At 45.7% G+C, this 25,909-nt stretch overlaps 2 protein-coding genes across 2 annotated transcripts; one reads left to right on the forward strand and one right to left on the reverse strand.

Moving 5' to 3' along the window:
* The first annotated feature begins 10,026 nt into the window (after nucleotides 1-10,026).
* fezf2 (FEZ family zinc finger 2) lies at nucleotides 10,027-14,639 on the forward strand. The gene is made up of 4 exons (XM_029247888.1): nucleotides 10,027-11,555; nucleotides 11,798-11,932; nucleotides 12,271-12,403; nucleotides 13,037-14,639. The coding sequence occupies exons 1-4, from the start codon at nucleotides 10,713-10,715 to the stop codon at nucleotides 13,285-13,287; spliced, it is 1,362 nt and encodes a 453-aa protein (XP_029103721.1). The 5' UTR covers nucleotides 10,027-10,712; the 3' UTR covers nucleotides 13,288-14,639.
* A 6,982-nt stretch (nucleotides 14,640-21,621) lies between these two features.
* On the reverse strand, nucleotides 21,622-25,368 carry cep15 (centrosomal protein 15). Its single transcript, XM_018734062.2, has 5 exons — nucleotides 25,340-25,368; nucleotides 24,324-24,378; nucleotides 23,425-23,551; nucleotides 22,596-22,664; nucleotides 21,622-22,382 (listed from the first exon to the last, which is right to left on the reverse strand). The coding sequence occupies exons 1-5, from the start codon at nucleotides 25,353-25,355 to the stop codon at nucleotides 22,209-22,211; spliced, it is 441 nt and encodes a 146-aa protein (XP_018589578.1). The 5' UTR covers nucleotides 25,356-25,368; the 3' UTR covers nucleotides 21,622-22,208.
* Nucleotides 25,369-25,909: the final 541 nt, after the last annotated feature.

A 25,909-nucleotide genomic window follows, 5' to 3' on the forward strand; every position in this document is an offset into this window, starting at 1 on the left:
AAACAATTAAATAGGAATTTTCTGGGAACTTTGCGGCCTTCTGCAGGAAATCGCGTAGCACTGCAGGCAACACAGATGAAAAGTAAAGAAAACGTAAAAAGTTTAGTAAGTCATAAATGCATAAAATATATGTATAATATTAATGTACTTTATCGTTTAATACCATAAATATACACATTTTTTTTTAAGTTAAATTTTGTAAAAAGACTTTGCGAAAAAAAAAACCGTGGATATCCGCGCTCCGGAGCGCCAAAAACAGTCTCAGTGACGTGTGTATAACATCTCCTCCTGCGTAGTGATGTTGTGTCCTGCGTTATCTCGCAGACTTTGTGTGTTATACCTTACATAATCACAGCTCCAAAATGTAAAGCTCGTAGCTCCGCTTTGCTTGCCTGGGGGGGCCGAAAATTTTACGCGGTTTTTCCACATGACGGGGAGCTGAGCCCCTAACCCCCGTGATGTAGAAGGGTCAACTGTACATCAGTACATACAGCAGTTTCCTTCTTGTAAATCAAAATAGTCGGGCGTAATACAAGTATATATTCCTGTAAATGTCATAAAGTGAAAGAGAGGATAAAAAGGAACAGGACACATAAACCACGTAGCACATGAAGGGCAATAGAAGCAGAAGGGTTTCCAAGTGTTGGTGGTAACGAACAAACAAAAGCAGAAACCCTTTGCAAAGCGCAGTCCTAGACTGCATAGGAATAATACCGCCTAGTTCTTAATTAGTTTTCCGATGGAAACCAACAGCCTCCCAAAGGAAAACAAGACAGCAAACAATAAACAGCAGAAGAGAACATGTGCCTGACACCTGCAGCGCTCATGATTTTGCCCCAGAACATCTCTTCAGTGAAGGCCTGGATTAAAGTCCTGGATTAAGAAATGGTTCATCTTCAGAGTTTGCATTACAAGACAGAAGGAGATTGGAAGAGTGGCTAAAGATGATATGAAATGAGTCCCCAAGGAGATCCTCTCAATCAGATTAAAATTATTCAAAGATCTCAAAAACAAATCAGGCCATGAGAGCCGATATCAGCCAAACTGGGGGATTAAATATAATAAGGCTACAAATTAAAAGAGGACGGGGTATCTCTCTCATTCCTTTGAAGAAACAAAACAAGTTGTCTCAAGTGGAAACCTGGTGGAAAACATCTTTTAAGTGGAGCTGTTATTATTTAATTCCCTCAATCCGGAGCAACCTGGATTTCTTTACATCCCACACTTTTTCATAAGGTGTGTATTAAAGAAAGCGGTTAAGGATGAGCGTTACTTAAAAACATCTCTGCTCTTAGCACCTAATGCTTAATTTTTTTTCTTTTTTTTTGTCATGACAAAATGGAAAATTCTGGGTGAAAACAGGCACAAAATCATACAATTAAAATCACTCCATGTACTCATTACTTATTCCATGTACACATTATATTTGTTCAACACAGTATAAATGGCTTTTTGCACATTTAGGTTAAGTCATGTGCAGTTAAGGACGTTTATTAATGTGAATTTTATTTAATCACTTTTCCGCTTAATATTTTATCATGAAATTATTGGGGACATAGTGGTTTGTCCATATTTCTCAAATACACGTTACCGAAGACTGCATATTATACCATGAATAGTCTTGTCCTTATCACCACTGTTTTCATCTGAGATACTGTACAAGACTATGGATGTGGAGAAACAAAATAAAAGTATGAGAACAAATATCTTCTGGACAACATTTGAGCCTACAGTGGTAGAAATTTCACAAGAAACAACACTAAGTAGGCACTTATCGAAAAACATGCCACTTCTGCCATTTCCACAGTAGATTAATATGACCCTGTCATGTCAAAACAGCTTGAGAGGATGCAATTAAAGGCCAAATGAAGGATTCTTGCTCTTCCTTAAGATATTCCTACTACTGTATCCTTGGACAAGGCATGATTTCCCATTATTTCCTCTTTGCGCAGGGCAGAGAAAGACAAATGAGGGAAAGCTACGCTTGAAATATGCTATTTGGGAGCACAGTGGTGACGTAATTACCGGAGCGTAAGGTTTACCGTGGCAGCGTCTCCTACCGATTTGTGCATAATCAAAAATCACAGTATCTCAACATTCAATCTGACATGTGAGGCTCAAAAATCATCCATTTAATTTCCTTATAAATCCAGCCTCACTGCAACAATTTTGCAAGGGAGAGGGCACAGTGACAGATTAATGGAACAGGAGATTTATTCCAGCACGATCTGAGCTGCTTTGCTTTTTAAGCCCCAATCAGGTTAGGAAATAGGAACGATAACAGTATCCAAATAAAACACTCTCCAATTGACCATCTCAGCAAGAACTGGCCTCAGCCCGCTACTCGTATTTGCACACTGGGAATTTGAAGCATGGGCGGCTGTGGCGAATCCATGCCGGAACACCCGCCAGCTGATGTTCTCATTAGATTCCTCAGGAAAACATCTTATTTCACCCCCTTGTACTCTCAAATGATCTGTGAAATATTATGCGAAAGGCCAAGACTGCAGAATAGCAGAAAACTCAACCATGGCAGCTTCGGTGCTGCTGGTCCTATTGGCCTCTTATTGACAGAACAGCTACAAGACCAACAAATATAAAGCCTCTTCATCTCAGCCAACTCCTTTACAACCTTCTTTTATATTCCCTAAGAAGAAAACACAGCAATGCTGACTGATCTCAGATCCTTTCCATGAAAAGAATAGCTTACTGTTGAAAATAAGGTGCCATAAATGTTCAGATGGAAAATCTGTATTTAGAAGTACAGAGGAATGACAGCCAGAAAGACTCCCCATCGCTCAATGACAAGCCCTCAGGTGTCAGTGTCTGAGGGTCTTTACTCTGTATTTACCGTGCTTCTTACTCTCACGCAGCAGTAAAAAGCACAGCCTCTGTTATGTACACACGCATAATCTGTATGAATGAGCAACATCCATTGCTCACATAACGAGACTAATTTGTTCTGCGAAATCACCACTTTCAGCGAATTCTCGTTATGAGGGGTTTAATTACCATTATTTCTTAGGGAAAAAAATCTTCGTTTCATTGAGATGGATCAATAGTCGTGCTACTAAAGCTGTGTGTATGATTTAAATAAGAGAAAATTGTTACAAGTTTATAGTTTCTCTGAGGACTCAAAGGACCCAGGTTTACATACGGTTCCCATTATTTTTACTTTTGAATCAACCTGGTGACCATTACCCTGATGTATGAATGGATATACCATAGTAAGTAGCACTCTAACAATGCAATTCACTTTAAAGAAATAATAATAATAATAATAATAATAATATAGAAACTGCTGTTTCAGTTGTGATTTACATTTGCCTTAATTGTTGGTGGAGACTGACAGTGTGACAGAAAAGATGCAGAGTTGGTTTTGTTGATGGAACAAGTGTCATTGTGTTATACATTTACATTTACATTTATTCATTTAGCAGACGCTTTTGTCCAAAGCGACGTACATCTCAGCAAAAGTACTATTTATTCATAAACTGCTTGAGGGAATATCTGTCCCCACCCAGTACCTGTATTAAAACAGAAGACTTCATCCACCACCATTTGAACCCAAGTTGCACACCAGTGATCATTGTTTACATGGAAAAATAGAGGATGATACACTATATTTAGCCATAAAAAGCCAGATTGACACCGCAGCAGGAAAAAGAAATCTTTGGGTTTCATACAACAAATGTGTATCTCTGTCCCAGAACGTCTGGGAAAAGCAGTGATGCTGCAGTGCAAAACTAAATTTTCTGTGGTTGTAAAATGACCACAAAATAAGCCTGTTGTGCTGAATAACAACCCTACTGTAGGAAAAATGTATATAATATTATAGTGGTTTCCCTTTTGTGGGACCCAGGAAAAAGTGCATAAATATCAAATATATACATGTGTTCATGGCCAAAAATTTGAATGTATTCACATTTACTTAGTCAGCTGACACTTTTTTTCAAAGCATCTTACAATTATTTACTCCTTTATACAGTGGGGCAATTTTACTAGAGCACTTTTAGGGTAAGTACCTTGCTCAAGGGTACTACAGCCGGAGGTGGGGAATCGAACCTGTGACCTTCGGGTCTAAAGGCAGCAGCTCTAACTGCTACGGTGCCCTTGGCAGATCAGTAGGAGAAAACATCTGTTTCTCATCTTTCTCCTCAAATATGCAGAAGCCAAGGTGCTGTAACTGAAACGAAATGTAGTGAGCATCACCGCAGCGCTGATCCACGCTGCCCGCGAGGCCCTCGCTATTCACCGCAGATGGAAACAGGTCTTCAGAAATCAAACCCCAGACTGTCAGAACAAGCAGCACATTTGTGCCTCATTTGTGAGCGGCGGCGGAGCCCGACCCGTTCGGCTCACTGTCGAACCGCGGAGGTGGCCGCTTTTTTCCGTCCTTTGTGTGCCCCGCTTGTAATGGACAGCACGGGAAACAGTGCGCACAGGTTGCCGCAAGCGCACCTCGCTCTCGACCCCGAGCCCCCTCGCCTTTGTCCGGCTTCCATTCACCTTCCTGCTCCCCCCCGGCTTCAAAGGCACACTCCAGATTCGCTTTGAAAAGGCGACATCCATTCAGAAATAACAGTATGGGGAGCCCCCTTCGTTTTCTGACACAGGTCAGGAAAATAGTTCTGCGCTGAAAAGGCCCTGGGTAAAAGTGATACCAGTGGGCAAATCAAAGAAATAATTTTAAAAAAATGAAAAAAAGAAAAAACAAGGAAAGCGGTGCTCGAAAGAAAGAACCTGCGAGGCGTTTCATAAAAGATCCGGTGGAAGCTGCACACTGAGCACAACTGGTTAACAGTGAGTGAGACTGAGGAACTGAGGCCAAGTGCATTATGGGGGGAGGAAAGTGAGGGGAGACAAAGAGACAGGCTTCACGGTGGGCTGTTGCAGCGGGCAGGTGAGAGGTAGTGGATCTGACAGTTCAGGGGGACGGAGGGAAGCTCGAGGACGCAAATGCCAGCTGACAAAAAGGCACGCAGCGGAACGCCTTCGGAGCGCCAGTCGACGTCCGGAGACGCTGCCTCGCTTTGACGGCCAACGTTTCCCTATTTTCCTCTCCATTGGCAATTACTCTGCGTAAATAACTCCTTAGACGTGCTTTTCTCTCTCCTCACAAGCAGGCCAAGAAACGAAATATGACTGCATTGTTCACAACGGCATTCCTAAGAATTAAAAAAGCTATTAATTTGAAGGCAATCATTTCTGATGGCTCACAAGAACTAATGCATCTTTACACCAAGGTGCTGGGAAGCCCTCAAACACAACATCTAAACACACTGAGGTGAAGCTAAAACCAGTGTTGGGGAGAAAAATACAGGATCGTAAGGAATGAATTCTCCCACACAGGATATCCGAAGGAGGATGATCACCGTGTTTATTATATAGGCAGTTTTTCTAGGTAACCTGACTGGAGGAGGCCTGAAGGTGATCGCATCTGTTGTGGGAGATGCAACGATCCGCATCTTCTGAGACATGCGGTGTCATATATGGCTGTTCAGACTGCGATGGACTCGGGAAGTGGAGCAGAGGGGGTGCACAGGTTCCGTGACACGTCCGGGTCACAGAGGTCTCGTCACACTCTCGCATTTGCACCTCCTCCCCACAAGCGGGGACGTTCGGCGGACTCCTCCGAGTGCCGTGTCGCTGCCCATCTAAAGCTGTGGGACTCTGGTGTCGGCAACACGCCATTGACAAACACAATTATCCCTGTCGGGTCGTCACGGGCCCTGCCAAGTGCCGGCTGCCCTGGCGTGCTCTCAGATCGGCCCTCCTGCTCCAGAGTGCCGCAGAGGCCGTCGCCACTTTCTCTCAGAAATGATCATTATCTCCCGGGTTCACAATACGAAGGTCTCTGTTTACACAAACAGCCTGTCTGACCTCCCCGTACACGAATCCGGAACAGAAAGACGCGTCAAAAATCTCAGCTCTCAAACCAGACGACAGTGGAAGAAACGGGGTGTGCGATTCATTAGAATTAACTTTATAAAATATAAAGTACAGATGCAAACTGAGAAATAATCTTTTAAGGAATCCTCAGCATCATTTTGAGAAAGAGGAGCATTTTGTTCCATTTCGTGATGCTGGCTGATCTTATGGGAAAGCAGTTAAAAGTTGGGATGATGAAAGGAAAGTCTGACAAGTTGGGGAAGGCAGCTTTCCAGCTCCGGCGGAATTTTGGGACGGGGTTTAACAGTACGGGAGAAATGAGAGTGGCGGCAAAAAAATGCCACTTAGCTTTCAGCTCTGGGGAAGTGTTACCTGTCATTAGGCTCACTCTCATCATCTGGAAGCAGATGGGCTGCAGGATTCAGTGAATTTGCCCCCTAAATTTGACCTGGGGAAAGAAAAAAAAAAAAAAAAACCTACCCAAAATGAGGCGACGTGTTCCTCGGAAGGTGTGTAGTTGTTTCTTACAGTCTAAGTGTGACATACATGAAATGTGTCTCCTCACATTCCCCATCTTGATAACCTCATTAAGACATTTTGCACCACATGCCTTGAACTGCATGTTAACATGTGTCAGTGTATAACTGTTGGGTGTGCACAGATACCAGGGTATGGAGAAATGGGAGCAGTGCAAGAATGTCTCATATTGGAGGGGGGCGAAGGGGGGTGTAATTCTATATAGACAGAGTGTAGAAACAGGCTTCTCTCGATGCATGCTAAAGTGATCACATAAAACTTTACTGGTACCACAGTCAATCTATGTAGGCACTAAAACATGTAGCAAAATGTCATTAATTGCTCTGTCATATTCATATCTAATGTGAAAAAGTGCCACGTGGTGTCAGGAAGTCCCGTCAAAGCACCGCGTGTCCGCTGCTCTGGACAAAATGTCCAGTCCCTGCAGGAAGGGTGGATTTTTTTCTAAAGACAGCGCATCTTGACACCGCAGCCGAATTTACAAGAGAAAAGCTGCAAGAAGTGGAATGGAGAGGGAATAGAATAAAGGCGCTAAATAATAAATTTGGCAGGAAGATGCCGCGCAACTTCGTGCCTTTTCTTTATTTCTTTGTGTATTTACTGTGTAGTTGTGCTTGTTTGTCAGTAGTCGAGGGGAACTGTAAGGTTTGTCTGTGTCTTTCCTCATGGGGTCTCTGACCCCCACCTCTCCTGTCTCCTCGCATCCCTCCTGACGGGGACGCGCGTCGTGAACGTCTCTACCTGCGGAGTCAGCGGCGCGCACGGCTCCAGTGGCAGCGCTTCACTTAGGAAACAAACAAACAAACAAAACAAAAGCAACTTTAACTCTTTTAAAGAATTTCCCGATATTCGAAGTTAAAAGACTCGGTGTGAGAGTTCAATTCAGCTTCATGTTGAGCGCTAAAACAACATTAATTGAAATAAAAACAAATTCTGTAAAAATGGCATCATTTTAATACTTAACTCGTTTTTTTCTTGCAATTATTATTATTATTATTATTATTATTATTATTGGCCTCAGAAGCTAACACACGAACGAAACTAATCTTAAACGAATTACAAAAAAAACCTTCAGTACATAATGCATTGTGAAATGTGGAGTGTAAAAATGTGGAGTGTGTAAAGCGCTCATAACACTTCATTAGAAAAACTGCGCTGCTAAACGCTGCTTATCTTCGCTTTATAATTTTTTTTTCTTTTGTTAAAAAACTCATAAATTAACACGGACGATTGAACAGTGATGAAACCAAAGAGCCCTCCGTGTTTATGGCCCGTAAATCCATAATAGCGTTCGTTATGCGGTTAATTAAATAAAAGAGAATGAAATGAAATGAAAGGACGCGAGTTTCACCGCGGATCTTACCGCTCTTGTGTTTGAGATGTGGACGGGATGTTGAAAATGTCCCAAAAAGTGGTTATTCTCACATTCAGACACTTTAAAAGGCAGTAAAAAAAATGGAAGTTCACTTCCAGAATTTTTAATTTGGCTTTCAGTTCGCCCACGGGATTAACGATGGTCAAAGTAAAACTAAATGGGGAAAATATTATAATTAATTTAAGAGAGTACGGAAGGAGAAAGAAGAGGAAGAAAAAAGCTGATTTTTTGCTCATTTTTCTTTTCAATTAAATTATTACATTTACCAGGGAACATTTAAACAGTGCGGTAAGAAGTGTGGCTTCGGCTCAGTGGTCATTTGTATTTTATTCACAAAAGCAAACAGATGTAACAGCTCCATGAACGTGTTTTACATGTTTGTCTCCTTCTCTGGGAACGAGTCCCCGCAGCCCGTTGCGGGGCTCATTGAGCAACAGCAAATAGGATCAGTGTTTACTGTGTAATTGTGTCTGAATAAAGTGAAATTAGGAGCTGGATCATTTACATGTGAGTGGAATTAGCGGGACACGTCTGAAAGCCCCTCGGTGACCCGCACATGTGCACATTTGCGCAGGAACTTGCACAGTCAGGTTTGTTTGTCCAGACCATAATGAGACACAAATTAGACAGAGAAATACCCACATGAATGGAAGTGCTTTGAGATCTCTAGCTGCACCTTAAGTGTCGCATTTACAAGTAAAAACAAAAATTAAAGAAAATAATAATGAGAAATCTATTTGGTTGACAGATGATCACATCCATTTAAGCGAATTTACTCAAATAAATGTGTTCAAAAATGGGCTGTATTTACCGCCCCCCCCAGCACCCGGTTAGACCTGTGGATGCCATGCGAAAGAATATAAAAATTTAGGTGTCGAAACATGCGAACAGCCGTTTATATCATCGGTTTTGCTGCGTGAAACAAACCAAATCCCGTTTCAACATCATTATCTTAGACATTCTTATTAACTTTGGCCAAATACTCAATTACATACATTCCTCAGCGGGGGGAGGGGGTGGTAACCGGGCGGCTCATGGGGGGTGGAGGGGTTTTAAAGGAACCTGCATGGAGTATTTCAACACGAAACGTGAGATAAAAGAAATATTTTTTTGGAGGCGCGCCTGGGCATGAGTGAAAAGGAAAGTTCTTCTCTGATTTTATAGTAAAAATTTGTTGTGAGTCAGTTGGAAGGGTCTACAAACAAATGAGCCCAAACTGCCCCAAATAAAGCAGGACGAGAGGGCCACTGGTCATTGTAGCAAGAACACAAAACTCTGGATTCCAACAAACTTTTTTTATGCCTCTTAAAAAAAAAAAAAAAAAAAAAAAAAAAAAAAAAAAAAAACGGGGTTCTTTTCATTGCCTGGTATACCTCTAGCCAAGCTAAGTCTTTTCTTTCCCCTTCTAATCCCTCCCTTTATTTGAGAAAAACACAAAACCTGGTTCCACGCAGTGCTTTAGTGGCTAAAAGTGAAAGAGCTGCTTTTTTTTGTCGGAGCTCAGCTCCCTGAATCGCTCTGGAAAATTGGTTCTTGTGAATAGGTGAAGGAGGAAAAACGTTTAATAGGATCCCAGGGAGGTTCTGCTCCTGCAATCTGCTCCTTAAACAGGTGGAAATTGGACCTCCTCAATTATACAAATAGAAGGTACAAACCAGGATGGAGGGGCTGCTTCCACCCCCCAGGATTACGGACTCAACATGAAAATTGGACGGCAGTGAGACCAAGGGACCCGGAATCTTTATTTTCAATTAATAAGTGCACATTTTCAAAAACATCTCCGATTTTCACTGCATATAGTGATAAAAAATAACAAAGTGTCGAAGAAGGGTAAATAGAGCAGAAAACAAAATAAAACGAATAAAATGTGTTCATTTCCACCGTGTGAATATTTTCCTGAAATTGTTTCCTTCACAGAATTTACAGTAAATGCGGGAGTGAAACTTTCTTTCTTTACTTCTCTTTGCGAAATAAATTCCACGTGATTAATAGATACAGGTTCACTCTTAACCTTTCGAATAATGATAAAAAAATAATAATAATTTGAAAATATCACTTTTTTTTCATGGGAAACTTGCTTTTAAGAAATCCTTCATATTGCATTGTTTTATTACAGGAACTAAAGGGCCGACATTCCATAAAAGCCAAGGCTGTTGAGAGAGAGGAAGTGGACTTGAGGAGACACATAAATGATAATGTGTAATAAGTGACATGCACACCCCCCCCCCCCCACCAACCCCTCGGCCGTGTATAAATGGGCGGTGGGAGAAGGCACAGCACCGATGATGATGGCGTTTCCCTGTCACCCTGACATCAGCGGCTACTCGGTGATGTGAGCTGAGCTCAGAACCTCAGACCCAGGCTCAGAATCTCAGGATTTCAGGTCGGGGCTTCGCGAGACAGTGATGATGAGGGGTGCTCGCCACCCGGGTGTGACGGTGGTGGTGCACGCGGACAGTCATCAGTGAGCGCATCGCATCTGCCTGCTCTTCAGGAGAAGGTGAAGTGCAGCGCTGGTCCTGCCGCAGCAGGTCTGCTCAACGCGAGTGGCCTTCGAGGGGCTTCGAGGGGCTTCGAGGGGCTTTTCTCTGTCTCTGTCGCGCCAGCCATGTAACGTCCCGTTAATTTCGTGTGCACTAGTTAATGAGCATTAATCTGGTACCCCGGACGCCTTTGTTTTGGGGTGGGGGGGGCCGCATTTCAACGTAAATGGGCGACGTTGTTGTAAAATCCAAGGTGCTTATTAAAGTGATCATGCGTGTCTCGGCTTTTCAGGAATTCGGCCGCGCGGCACTGGGCGGCTGCTCGGCGGCGGTTGCTGCTGCTGCTGCTGCTGCTGCTCCTGCTGCTGCTCCTGCTGCTCCTCCTCACACCGACCAAGTTGGGCACCGACGAAAACGCCGCGAAAATGGCGAGTTCCGCTCCTCTGGAGACGGTCATGTCCATGTCCTCCTCCTGCCCCAGACTCGAACCCCGGAGCGGAGCCTCGGCGCCTCCCAAGGCGCTCGCCTTCTCCATCGACCGGATCATGTCCAAGAGCTCGGACCCGAAGGGCTCCTCCTTGCACGGCCCCGCCGCCGTGGACGCGCCCGAGGGCAGGAAGGTGCTGGGCGTGTGCTCACCTGTGCCCTGCGTGATCCCGCTGCAGCCGCTCGGCTACGACCTGCACGCCAAGGCGCTCATGAACTACTCGGACCTGTGGAAGGCTGGATTCCGGGGGACTCTGTGCGCGTCCGCGGCCACGTGCAAGGCGAGCTGCGGGCTGTGCGGCAAAGCGGACCCGGGTTCGAGGGCGCCCTTGCTGCCGCGCACCACGGTGATCAAGCCGCAGGTGCTGCACCACACCGTGGCCATGCCCACCAGCGCCTCCCTCTACTACTTCAACTACCTGGAGTCCGGCTGTCACGACCTGCTCGGCGGACGCTTCTTCTCCCCGCCGGGCCTCGCGAGCCCCGGCGCGCCCACGGCGCTGGGCGCGCGGCGCACGCTGCTGCTGCTCGAGAGCGCGAAGCTGGCCGCCGGGGGCGCGGCGGCGGCGGCTGCGGCGGCTGCGGCGGCGGCGGCGGCCGCGGACACGTTCCCCACGCCGCAGTACCCCCACAAGGAGCACCTGCCCGGGCAGCTGGACCAGCTCGTGAAGGAGGGCCACGGCGCGAGCGCGGAGAAGCAGGGCGCGAAGACGCACGGCAAGCAGAGCCACGCGCCCGCCGAGGGCAAGCCGAAGAACTTCACGTGCGAAGTGTGCGGAAAGGTACACGCGCGAACACGGGTCCGAGTCGTCTGGACGCCGGCTTTTCCTCCCCGGCGTCGATTCCCGTCACTTTTGTCTCTGCGACGAGCTGCTGCTGAGCCCTTTCTTTTAATTTTTTAAAATTTTTTTTTTAATTTTTAAATTTTTTTTTTTTTTTTTGCGCACAGCAAACACACAGCAGCCGGGCTGTTACACGCATGACTGGTGCACTGATGCATTCATTCCCTTTCTTTTTCTTTCAGGTGTTCAACGCGCACTACAATTTAACCCGTCACATGCCGGTGCACACGGGCGCCAGACCGTTCGTGTGCAAGGTGTGCGGCAAGGGGTTCCGACAGGCGAGCACGCTGTGCAGACACAAGATCATCCACACACAGGTGGGACACGCAGCGCATCCGAACACACACTTCGAGCACGGGACAGACAGAGTATCCGTCAGCGCGGCGGTTAGACCTGTGTGACCCGAAGGTTGCAGATTCGAAGCCCGCTCCAGCTGTTGTACCCTTCATCATACAAGTAGTTTCACTGAATGGATACAGTACGAAAGCCCTTCTGCATAAATGGGTACATGATTTTTGTCAAGCTGCTTGTCTAACATCGTATCTCGCACTGGACAAATGTATCATGTGTCAGATAAGTAAAAATGCGCGCTTAAAAAAAATCACGGATTAACGAAAAAAACAAATCAAATGTAACTTTTATTTCTTATGTCTAGGAAAAACCTCACAAATGCAATCAGTGCGGAAAAGCCTTTAACAGGAGCTCCACGCTAAACACGCACATACGGATCCACGCAGGATATAAACCTTTCGTTTGCGAATTCTGTGGGAAAGGCTTCCACCAAAAAGGTAAAAACACATATTCATTTCCGTAAAACAATATTATTTTAGCAGGACATTAAACACATTAACATCAATCAGGCCTATTTCAACTCTCAATAATTGAGAATTTCTTCATTAGTTGATGATATATATATATATTGTGGCATAAATTGCCTACAATGAGGAATATGTTACATTTTTATGAGGGTTTTCTTGTGTATATTAAACGTTTTATGAATGATTATTTTTCTGTGAACACAGAAATGGCAAATCGGGGGGAAAGGAGGTAAAATAAATGTTTAATTCCACTGACAGCTCTGAGGTGTTCCTCCAAATGGGATGTGTCACGAACACTCACTACCTCTGTAGAAAAGTCTTCAATTCCGCATGGGTCAGGAAACAGCCCTTCTCCACATCCATAATCCGACAGTTTCACCTTGTTTTTTACCCTTGATTCTGATAAAGTTTGACAACTTCTTGACTCCAGCATGCAAAGAAGTGATTAGAGAAGGCGCCAGGAGGAGAGTCCTCTGACTCCACTAACTTAATTGTGAACTGCTGACCTCGCACAGAAAAGTAAAAGAAAAAAAAATGTTTCCAGCGCATTAACTCTTTGCTCATTCTAATATCCACTGTCTATTTCCCTTTCTGCGCTTCCAGGAAATTATAAGAACCACAAACTGACGCACAGCGGGGAGAAGCAGTACAAATGCTCCATCTGCAACAAGGCCTTCCATCAGATCTACAACCTGACCTTCCACATGCACACACACAACGACAAGAAGCCGTTCACGTGTGGGACCTGTGGAAAGGGCTTCTGCAGGAACTTTGACTTGAAGAAACACATGAGGAAACTGCACGACAGCAGCTCCTGCGTGACGAGCGACTCCTCCAGGGGCCTGCAGAGCTGAGCCAGGAGGAGCTGCAGACACCTCGAGCGCTACTGTAAATAACTCATCTGTTAAAGGAAAAAAAACAAAAAAAAAACAAAATGAGAACAAATCAAAAAACCCCAGCGGAAGGAATTTCAGGTCATATATTTTTTATTTTTCAATCGCATTTAAGCGTTAAGGGCCAGTTTGGCAAAATTACATTGTAAATATTCTGGAGAAAAAAAAAAAATTGTTATTTAAAATGTTATTTACCATTAATGTATTTTCATGGTTTTGTAATGTAGAGCTCGTTCGCGGGCCAGTACTGTAATGAAGTGCACCGTAGACGTTTTATAAATAAATAACTTATATGTTTAATGAATGTGTGTGAGAATTTGGGAGCATTGCCGTTTATAAATGAAGTTAAATATCTTAAAAACTTAATTAAAAAAATTATTGCACACATGATGGAATTTCTTTAAAAAGAGATGCATTTTAGGATTTTTCTTATTATTGTACTTAAGTATGTGCTCTCTGCGGGAGACGGGACTTGTTGAAATAATTTAGCTTTTTTACCGTCTTTGTTAGATAATGAGAAATATGTTAAAGATCATCTCGATCTGAAATGCATCGGGTAACTATTTTCTTAATAAATGTTCATTTTAAAAGCGTTTCCATTTTAGAAATCATTTTTGTGAGTGAATTTGAGAGGGATAAGATGTAAACAAATTATCAGCTGGAATCAGGACTTAAAGATTGTCGATTATCTTTTAATAAAATCAGAAGAACAATGAGGGAAAGTGGCCTTGACCGTAGTAAATTAAAAATAGTACAGGAGGGCAGTAAAAATCACGGTAAATGAAACAGGGTTTTGCGGCGCTGCGACCTCGTCCGATACGAATTTAATTAAAAAAAAAAAAAACATCACATTGTACTATTCGCACTTTGTGAAACAGGAGCAAAGACAATATAAATGAGTAAAGACTATTTGAGGAGCTTTTGTAAATTTAACTTGTAAAGATACACGAAAAAGGAATTTCTTTGTAATCATGTTGAAGTTTCCCCCTTTTTCTTTAACAAATTCGATGCGGAGTTAGAAGACAAACGTTTTAACAGCAATAAATAAAACAAAAAAATTAATTTAAATTAAACATGACACGACAGGCCGTGGCGAAGTGCAGTGGCAGGAATGCGAACATATAAAACGGAGACACGAGAGAGTAAGAAGCGAACACGTAAATCATGTAAGACAATTTAATACATTATTTTCGTATGTTTCTGTCTGCGAAGTAAATGCTCAGTTGGCCTGATATTATTCGTTCAAATAAAAAAAAATAAAATAAAAAAAACCTATACAACTGTACCATGGCCGCCCGCGCGCGCACGAGCACGAACACACACGCGCGCACACACACACACACACACACACACACACACACACACACACACACTAGACCTTCTGCGAACCATTTCTGCTCGCATGATGATTGTGTGACTGTGGTTCTGCGGTCTCTCACTCCACTTCCGTGTAATGGCACAAATTACCAGATAAAACACGGACTCTTCAAAGCCCATTAAATTAATCAGATAAACGGCCCCGGGGGGAGTGGGGGGGGGGAGTCTTCACTGGAATATCGATAATAAAACACTCGGACCACATCCTCCTCTCTCCACGTTTAATGCGCGATCACGCATTCCGTGCACGGCGCGTGGAACAATATTATCCTTGCGCGCGCACAGAAACGCCGTCCAGGGACTGCGCGCGTGCTCCCCAATTCCGCTCCCCCAATTACGAGCCAATTAGCAATTAACGCGGCTCGCGAGGGGACTCGGCGCGCGGATAATAACACAGTACCGGCTCGATGGATCCAGCGCTTCTCTTTTTATTTTTATTTCCAGTGCGGCTCAATGCTGCTCGAGAGAAAAGGCAGTTAAGGAACCACCTGTTTGGGCCGTTTTAAAACGGGGCTTTATTCACGTCCCCTCCCCCCCCCCCCACTCCCCCACTCCCCCACTCCACTCCACTCCACGGATATTGTTTTAATGTTGTGTTAATGTGGAGTGTTCGTGTATTTAACCGAGTTGCACAACATCTCAGAGCATCACAACAAACTGTTAGAGAAAACAAAGGAGCGCACTTGACGAGTGTGTTCCTGCGGCGGAGAACGCGCCTTTCTGGACACTTTCCAGAGATGGGAGGCTCACTGTGCGGAACTACACACACACACACACACACACACACACACACACACACACACACACGCAGCGCAAGCGGGGGGTATTTATTAAAACTAGTCGAAAAGGCAGAACACGCACACACACTATAAACACAACGGTGTGTGTATATATATATAAATATATATGTGTGTATATATATGTGTATATACACACACACACACACACACACTATATATGCAAATATAGCCTACAAAAACGCATACTATTTTAGAATAAACCCTGAAAGATATTTTAATTGATAATAAATAATAGTTACTTTATCAGAGGGAATCATTGGACACCGTTATACGCGACACACATTTAACAAATAGCTTTAATAATCCTAAATTCAAAACAGATGAAGACTGCGGTATGAAAACGAACATTTTCATTGTGTTTTACAGTACTCGAATAACAGTGATTGTGTTTTTTGTGCTTGGTTTCCCTGGGAAACGAGTTGAATTCCTTTAGATACAGACTAGTAGTGTACTGCAGAAGATGGGGACCGCAGGTACCTTTCACTGTAATTTACCAACATGTTTCATCTTAATAAGTAGTAAGGGGGGGGGGGGGGGGGGGGGCATGTAATGACTGACCTGCAATGCTGCGATATGTAATGTGCTGTTAATGAGTTCTTCATTATTGTAACAATTTGTTAATTAACCGATATGAAATTAGTTCGCTCCGTCCACTGGGTCAAAATTTCAAGGGATTTTTTTTTTAACAGAATTTTTCTAATTTTAAGAAAAATCTGGTATTTTCTAATTTTCATGTTAATAACTTATATTAACAGATCGGGACCTTTTCATTTGGAATAATGTAATCGTCAGTACTAATTGTTATAACCGACATTTCAGTGCATCTCTATTCCAACTGACACTAATCTGCTGGGGTTGGGGAGTAATAATCAGATCACAATCAATAGCCAATAAAAAGCTATTAAATACAGCTTCCTGTGCCCTAATACAGTATGAATATATCAGAGGAACAACTTTTCAGGTGTTGGGGTGACCAGAAATATCCTCAGTGGAATTACGTACACAGGTTTGCTAGAATATTCGGGGACACTTCACACCCCTCAGGTCTACGGAATATATTACTACGTTTTAGCCCTGACATCACGGTCAAATGACTCGTTAGTCTTTCAGAGAACGTTATTCCACTGATTCCTCAACTTTTTAAACCATCGTCATGGGAGAGCTGAGAGACGTTAAGCGCGCTGATGAACCCCGACCCCGGCCCACCGCCCCAGCCCAGCGCAGCCAGCGCAGCCCAGCGCAGCCATTAACGTTCAGTGCGCTGCATTTGCCGCTGCGTTTGTGCTTTATTTCTGTTATGTTTCTGGTCTGCTGATTGGAGCCGCGAATTGAATTGTGCTTTTTCTCCAGCAGTCGCACACGAGACACATGAAGCCTGGGTGGTGGTGCTGCTGCTGCTGCTGCTGCTGCTGCTGCTGAGGGGGAGGAGGGTCCCCGCATCCGAGCAGAGCAGGAGAAGGAAGAAGGGGAAAAAAAAGAAAAAAAAAACAAAAAAGAAAACGCGTCCCGAGCTCAGTAATAAATAATAACAAAAAGTGGCGGGGAGTAAAAGAAGCCGAAGCGAAGGCCGCCGCGTTGCCCTTTTCCCCGCACCTACCTCTCAGACATCTGAGCAACGGGCTGCGCTCCCGCAAACATGTTAATTGCGCGCGGAGCTCATTAAGACACGCACATGCACCGCGCACAGGCGCGTTTACCGGGACAAAAAGCGCATTAACAATCGAGTGCATCTCCACGACCGGGATCACTCCAAAGATGAGGCATTTAAGCGCGACAAAGGAGCCTGGGAGACTGGGAGCGGCAGAAAGGAGCACCGCACTTTTGTTTCGTCAACTCCATTGATTATAAATGAAAGATTAACTGGCGCAGGAGAAGAGAGGCGAAAAAAAAAAGCCCAATTAAGTGCACCAAATGTTAACTGCATCGCTTTCCCCCCGTTTAGGCCGAATGGAAGTCTAATTAAAGCGTCGCTAGCCGCGGTTCTGGAAAGCAGGGCCCGTTCCGAGAGACGCCCGGGGGAAGTTAATGAGCACCAGCGCCGCTCCTTGGACTCGTTCCTGGAGGATGGAGCTGCGGGGTCCCGCGCGCAGCCGTCTCCGCGAACGCGCCTCGGAAAAGGGCAATGCGCGCTGGTGCTGTCTTTTTCCAAAGGAGGGGAAAGAAATAAGGGGGGAGGACGAAAAAGAAGAAAATATTCTAGCAGCCTACTGGATGTATAATTTGTATTGGAAACACATGCTGTCCTGCTGTTTTCATATGTTAGCAGTAGGTTGCGACGTTCTAATTGAAATCCACATGCGTTATTATACCACGGACGCGGTTAATGAAATTAATGCTATTTCATGTTTTTCAAACACCATTCCTCCTGTTTTCTCTTTTCCTCATGATCTTACTATTATAGAGGGGGAAAGGCACCACATCGCTCCGCTCGGATCTCACATATATATCCCACATCTTTCATCGTATTTTAATTCTAGGCGTCACATGCACAGTGACTCCAATTAACATGAACACGTCGGTCAGTCCGCAGCCTGTTTACTACACATAACATAGTAATGTACACTGGCACATCTCACGGCACTTCAGCGAAGCTGCGGCAGCATCGTGGTCCGCATTCACAAACGCACAAGCGCTGGGAGACGGGAGGCGGGCAGCCTGGGCCTCTTCCTCACGCTCCTCTTCAAGGACACAGTCAGAGAAGGTGCTTTGTGGCTTAAAGGTCTCTAGGCGCCCTCATGGGAGCCATGTATGGCCTGCCCTGCTGGAATTACATCAATGTCAGACTCCAGCATGACCTCCATTCACAACAACTCTTTAGAGCTTGGGGCCAAGGAGCTGAAGGGGACCTCCTGTCCCTGTGCCTGTTCCCTATCAACATTTTTTAAAGGCACCAAATCCCTGACCTCAAAACAATGTTCTCTGCACTTCCACCCTCACAGGGACACATTCTACCCGAAAGCACTGGATCTCTTGTCCGCTGGCCGTATAATCGCACCCCTAGACCTCCCCCCGAGATCTTCAGGTCTACTCAACGATCCTTCGTTCTGGTCAACGGTTTTGGGTCCAACTCAAAACTCGTCATATCCGAAACCAGATCTCTCGGCCACCGCTTCTAACGGAATGTGCGATCTCATGATGCCGCGGACCAATGTCGTTGCAGGTCGGTGAGATTGGTTCGCGGCGTCATGAGAGCACAGATTCCGTTAGAAGCCATGACCAACGGATGTGGTTTCAAATATGTCAGCGTTCTGTCCGAAAACACCGAACGTACCAATAATTAGTGCGTCGGTGTGTTTACTGTAGGCCACTAAGAAGGAGAAAAGTCTGACCTTCTACTGCAGTGAAGTGCAAAATCAGCTTTGCCTGCAGGAGAAAAAAAATCACTTTGCAGAAACCCCCATCAGTATATGAAAAGGACAGATGCCAAGACCCTGAAGTGAAGCAAAGGCTCCGGTCCTGCAAATAACCTTAATCGAGTTCCGCACAGATCCTCTTCCCTCAACTAGTTGGAAGTGACAGCAGCAGGACGTTAAGGGAACAAGATTTTTGTGTGAAACACCTTATCAGGCCAACCAGGCAAATTCTCAGTGTCAGTAAACCAATTAAGAAAACAAATAATAATACGAAAAACATTACAAATAAAACTGGAGTGGAACAAAAGTTAATTTATTGCAAACATGGAGTCAATTATAAAAAAGAAGAAAAATCCACTAGAATTAGCCATTTTCAAGTGATGTATGAGACGGGGGAAATGAATGAATGAATGAATGAATGGCACAGGTCCAAAGGGAAGCGCAGTAGAATAAGAGCGAGCCGCGCTCCCGTGTCAGAGCCAGTCGTGTAAGAGCTCTGCACGCGCAGGTATGTGCCAAACTCTTTATTTGCGAGAATAACCAAGAGATACTGGAGTGCCGCGAGGTATATGATTATTCTCAGACACACACACACACACACAAAACCTCAGGTCCTTCGCAAAGGAAATATTTTACCTTCTCCCAGTAACTGCGAAACAGAGTATTATGCGGCTCTCGGAGCGGCTCAGATGACAATGACAGCATAGCTCCCCACCCCCCCACCCCCAGAGAGCGCGTGCACCTCCGCTAGTGAACTGATGTGATTTTTCCCTTTGTTTCTCCATCTCCGAGCGCAACATTAAAGTGGGGCGAATCCTGGGAGATGTTCCCACGCGAGGGACCCCCTCTTCTTGCAGCGCTCGTCTGTTCTGGAGGCTTCCGGCTGCCCGTGTGGGGGAACGAAGGAAGGAAGGAAGGAAGGAAGGAAGGAAAGACGGACAGGCAGGCCTGTCGTCTCCCAGGTCGACCCTGCTAGCCGTGGCGGGGGGCCCGCTGGTGTCTGTGGCTAATGCACCTCAGGGTGTTCGCCATTAGAATACATAATGTAAAGCTAGTCATTTGGAAGGGCTCCAGACCGTGCTCTTCAAACCCTTTTAGATAATTCACTGCTCCTGCCCATGAACCCCGCCCCCCCCCTCTCTCCCTCCCTCCTCCGCTCTGCCACCCCCCCTCCCAAAGCAGCCCACCAGCCCACCAGCCCTGGCTGGTGCCTGACCTCCGGGGCTATGAGCGCGTCCCAGCTGAGGAACAAGGGCAGCTGCCAACCGCGGCCACTTCAACCCCGGCCATCCGGATGATCGCGTCTGTCACGCCGCCACCACGCGTCACATGATGCGGTTTGATCATCGCAATTAGAGTGATCAGGGATGCCACCTCGGCCACTGAGAGGGAGGGACGGCGGGGGGAGACCCGGGCCGCGATCCGGCACGCTGCAGGCAGAGAGCAGGTGGACGGGCTCCTTGTGCTCCATTTCCACCCCAACGGGCCACATTCTGCTCCGCGTTCGCTCTCATTAGGCGCTCAAATTACGCGCGGCGGCGCCGCCACCGAGCCACGTGTCCCGGAAGTCGGACGCAGCCCGACTCCACGTGGAAAGACCTCTTGGGTACCGGGCGACCGGACGTATCCTGCACGCAAATCAAACGTTTCACTGAAATAAACGCGTCGTCGTGTCAGAAAGGTGACTTTCAGTGAGGATGGTCCGATGGAAGTGCGGCGGTTGCTGGTGAGCGTGGGTGGGGCAGCCCGACGCGACAGACCAGGGGGCCACGCAGTAAAGTGGAAAGTGTAAAGTGTAAAGAAAAGCACCACAGTGTTTCACTGATGAACTTGGAACCGCAGCATCATCAGTCCGTTCGTTCCGCGTACGTCATTTCCACAAAGAAAAACTGACTAAAACACAAACATCCTTCGCCTCGGAAATTATTATCGACCTGTCCTGCGCGAAAGCTAAGTTACACACCGTCACGCTCATTCTAGAAATATTTAAAGTGTCCATGGCAGAATTGTTGATATTCTCAGACCTTTAATAATGTAAGAATAATCATGTCCTTTAGCCTCTGACTGACGTGCCGTGATCAACTAATTGTGACCGAATTTCAAGATAAACTACATGAAAGACGTCACAGTACTGATTTAAAGACCTCTATAATTTTAATATATGTAATGTAAGGAAAGTACAGCTTTGGTCCCAACACGTGTACAGGCTTCACGTTACGCGTATAAGTAATAGCATTTCTCATGAAAAAAAAAGAAACGTCGTCGTGAGAATCTTGACAAATCAATGGACGATGTCTCCCTCTAGTGATCAAAACATGGTAAATATTCAGGACGTTTTCCAACATACGGGAATCGCAGGGGGCTACAGCAGCGAGCGCACACACAAAGTAGTGAGAACGCATACATGCAGTGACAGAGTAATTTTAATTAATACCTCAGTCGGCAAAATAAAATGACAGATACTTGGCACGAAACACTACACATTACATCTGTCTAACAAACACACTGCAGCACAGAGGGGTTACAATTGGGCAACAAATAAAAAAATTATTCATTTTATGACGCAACTTCATCTGACCACTAAAACATTGTGCAGGATTCTTTCATGGATTTGGCAGCTTTGTACAGTCGATGAAAAATCAGCAATATTTGTTATCTATAATTCTAGCGTGGTGGAGCAGCGGGTTTGGCCGGGTCCTGCTCTCTGGTGGGTCTGGGGCTCGAGTCCCGCTTGGGGTGCCTTGTGATGGACTGGCATCCCGTCCTGGGTGCGTCCCGTCCCAGGACAAGCGGTTTCAGACTGTGTGTGTGTGTGTGTGTGTGTAATTATAGTGAGGAAATAATGTTGCAGTAACAAACCAGGACAAAAAAGTATCAAATGCTGTTTGTTTCTTTCAACGTTTCACAGATTTCACGTACAGGACAAGTGCTACTGACTCCCAGTGAGGCTCCTGTACTCCTGGTAAATGAAGGTTTAAAAAAAAAAAAAAAAAAACGTTTTACCACGCTGTGAACACGAGAAGAAAATGCAGCGAGTGACAGCTCGACTCGCACCTGTAGCCGAAGGACAGAGCGGCTCACGCGCCACCCGCTGCGCCACCTTCCAGCATCGCTCTACTACTGAACCTTTAACGTGGATGTGCTACACAAAGAAGGTACATGATTCAATCCTGCAGTATTTGCGTAAACAACGGCGAAATGTTGTCCAAGTGTTGTATCACCTGCTGGTGACAGGCAGGCGCGCGCGCGCTAACGGACTAGCGGCGCGAGCAGGAGGCCCTGAGCGGACATATGGAGCGCGCGCAACCCGACACCTACACAGCGTATGTACTGCACCCGTTCGCGCACGCACTCACGCGACACGCTTCCGGTGGGCGCGAGGAGGAGGCAGCCCCGTGACGGGAGCCGGTGGTGGGTGGGCTCGCGGCGCACCTTCCTGCTTCGCTTCGTTTGGGGGCGGAGCCTTACCCAACAGGAAGGGCTCCCATTCTGGAATGTTCTCCTCCACAAACGCCCAGTAACGGGTCTGCAGTGAGACACGCGTGAGACTACTTGAGTACAAGGCAGTAACACATGTGCGTAGCGAGGGATACGCTGTTAGTGCGGGATAAAGGAACAAGTAAAGACTTCATTGCAGTTCCTGCGTTTACATGAATGCCATCAAGTCACGCGAGAGGTGTTTCCACCGCTGTCACACACCTCGTCACGCAAGGGTCGTGCAGCAGCGAGACCCTCTTACCTCCAGACCGACAACTTCAGGGTGAAGAACTGATGCGACTCGCAGACGATTCTGCAGTTTCTGCACATCCTGTCAATGAATCATAAAAGGATACCACTGAACGCAATACTCTATTAATGCACTAAACATTATGCTTTTGCAGGGTTTTATTGTGAAAACGGGGAAGTGAAAATGTATGCTGGCGCAGCACGGCAATAAGAGCCTCATTTAATCAGGTGGGACATGAGAGGGATCTGATCCCTCTTCCCAGTACACTGTGATCGAGACTCAGGATCATCGCAGCATAAGACATGTATGTCACAGACCATACAGACAAAAGTATGTACAGTATGTACCACAGTAATACTAGTACAGAGTTACAGTAACACTGTGGTACAAGATTTGGACTTTTACTAAAGTGGTGGGATTGAACCTACATCCTCTTGCACCACCCAGGTGCTGTGAGACAGCAGCAGCACGGTGGCACAGCGAGTAGCACTGGTGGTGCGAGAGGATGTGGATTCGGTCCCCGCTCAAGTCTGTGTGGAATTTACATGTTCTCCCTGTGTCTGCGTGGGTTTCCGCCGGGTGCTCTGGTTTCCTCCCACAGTGCAAAAACATGCTGTTCAGGTTGACCCATAGTGTGCGAGTGACAGAGAGAGTGTGTTCCACTGATGTATGGATGAGTGACCCAGTGCAAGTAGTGTATCTAGCAGTGCAAGTCACCGCGGTGAATAAGGTGTGCGGGCTCATAACACTACATAGTATTCGTTGGAAGTCACTTTGGAGAAAAGCGTCTGATAAATAAATAAATGTAACTGTAATGTATTACGTAACACTGGGAACACACCCCTAGGAGCTGGGCGTTCCTCTCGTGCGCCGCCGCTAGTGACCAGGCCTCCAGGTGTTTCTTCTTACTCTTGAGTCGCTCGTGCTCCCTCTCCATGCGCTCCAGCAGAGCCGTCCTGCGCTCCACGCTGCACACAGATCACGGAACCATCCGCTCGCTCGTCAGCACAGCAAGAACCACAAGCTGCTCTTTTGTCACATGTTCCTATTGACCGCAAGACAGATTCCAGGCTGATTTGGCCACATCTGCAACTTCTGAGGGGGGGGAGGGGAGCACCAGCGTAATGCAGCGGCTGTAGCCGTAGCCTTTGCAGTCTCAAGGGGCCCGGTTCTAATCCCACGGGCTGTTGCAATGCCCTTGATCGAGGTACTTACTCCGAAGGGACACAGTAAAAATACTCTGCTGTATAAATGGGTAAACTGTAGTAAAGCCGAGTATCTAATGGTGTTAAGTGACACAGAGCAAAAGATGTCAGCTGAATAACAATAATGGTGCCAGCCCTGCCTTCAAGATAGTCAAAGATAATAAAAGAAAAATGAAGCAGGCCATCACTGCTGCAGAACCTCACGGTCCCAGTGACGGAGCTATAACTGTCATTGCACAGCGTAGGCCGAACAGCGAAAGCGAACGGGTTCCAGCAGCGTCTTGTACGCAACTTCTCCCGTACCGGACCTTCCCTTTATCGGCAGTTCTGAGTCAGAATCATAGTTTTACAGCCACTAAAACCGTGCTGTGAATAGAGGTGGGAACGTGTCTTGTCCCTGTGTCCCTGACCCCATGGTCACAAGTTCACTGACATGTCAGGTCACAGAAGGTGAACCCTAACCCTAAGGCGAAAGGTCAAAAAAAATGAAGGCACAAAACAGAGATTCCTAATCAGCACAACAGCATTTACTCACATTTCCTCGTGTTTTTTGCTTAATTCAATTTCTTCCGACAGATGAGACGCGGGTCCTAGAGAAACATTCAATTTTTAAAAAAAGATTTAACCCCTCATTCCCCTCCCACAAAAATTTAGCAAGAAAATTATCCGGCGTGTCCACTAGATGGCGCCATTATCACACACGAGAAATCAATTTTAACAGCGGGGCGGCGTCGCCACTTGTTGGGGAAGTAAATACTGTTCAGCAAGTTTCCCAGAAAAGGACATTTCAGATCTAAGCACCCAAAGCAATTTTCACTTATGATACTGTGGCGCGCAGCTCCCTGGGTTCAGATGGAGCGAAGAAGGACGCAAAGGCAGCGTTCATTTCGAACGTTTTATCAGAACACCGACGCACAGGGAATAACGCTCTTAGTCCGAGGAGCCCGTTTCCTCCAGGACGTGCACTTTTTCCATCATTATTAAATATAGACCGCATCGTGACCAACCTACCCCAGGCTCTCTTGCCACATGCTGGCGAACAGTCACCCTCTCATTTTCCCCAGAAGTGCCCCCAATGGTTGCCCACTTACATTCCACACTTTAACCCATAATGCAACTGTCCGCATTTAACAAATCTTCCCGCCTAAACACAGTAACGCAGGTCGTTATAATAACAAGTGTTAACTACAACCATTTGGTAAACAGTTTAATGCATAAGTAACAAGTCTTTAAAAATACAAAAGTAATAAAGCTGGATGCTGTTGAACGAGACGAGTGAGACTAGTTATACAACCAACCAAATATGTCATGTTTGGAACAAGAATAAACTGAACTGTAGTCAGTCAGTCAGTCAGTGAAAATAACTTTTACTTAACTAGTAGTAGCTAATCATCCTTGAATAAGCGAGAACAAAACATTCCCCCTTCTCCGATTAAAAAATCACTGGTGACAGCCGCATGTGACAAGCACACGTGAGCTTCAAACAAACAAACAGCAAAATTTGAGGAAAGAACCGATCAACTCAATTTCATGGCACAAGAAGACACCTACCGACCGTCTGCGCCATGTCGCTTTCTGTAGCCATGGGAACCGGAAGAAAGACCGAAAAAAACCGTTCAGATCGACTCAATGTCCGGCGCCGGGTGCCATGTTGGTGAGGGAAAAAAAATGGCGGCACAAGCTGGGTTTTCTAAACCTGGTACCTCCTCGAACCCCCGATTCGTCTGTGTGACGACTCGATGTGTGCATAAAAATTCTACGGTGAAAAGACGATGTTCTGAACGCTGGTCTGACACGAAATGGACTTGTTCGAGTCAAAGTCCTCACATCCGTTTAACGTTAGCAGAAGTTCTTCCTTTAAATGCTCCGTGTAGGAAATGTGACAGCCTAAAAACGTTCCGCGCACCTCCACCTTAGCTGCAGTTTTATAAAACTAGCTTCCTGCATTGCTCCACTTTCTAAAACATTTAAGTAGCTTAATAATAAGAAGAAAAACAGGTTGCTAATGTATTTATATTTTAATAGTTTTTAAGTGCTGGGGTATGAATTTAGCAGAAACTCCTTATCTTGAAATATTAGTGTAGGATTGTATGGCATGAATTTGGTGAGACTGTGTAGGAA

This window comes from Scleropages formosus, chromosome 22, assembly GCF_900964775.1.
Source record: "Scleropages formosus chromosome 22, fSclFor1.1, whole genome shotgun sequence".
NCBI classification, from domain to species: Eukaryota; Metazoa; Chordata; class Actinopteri; order Osteoglossiformes; family Osteoglossidae; genus Scleropages; species Scleropages formosus.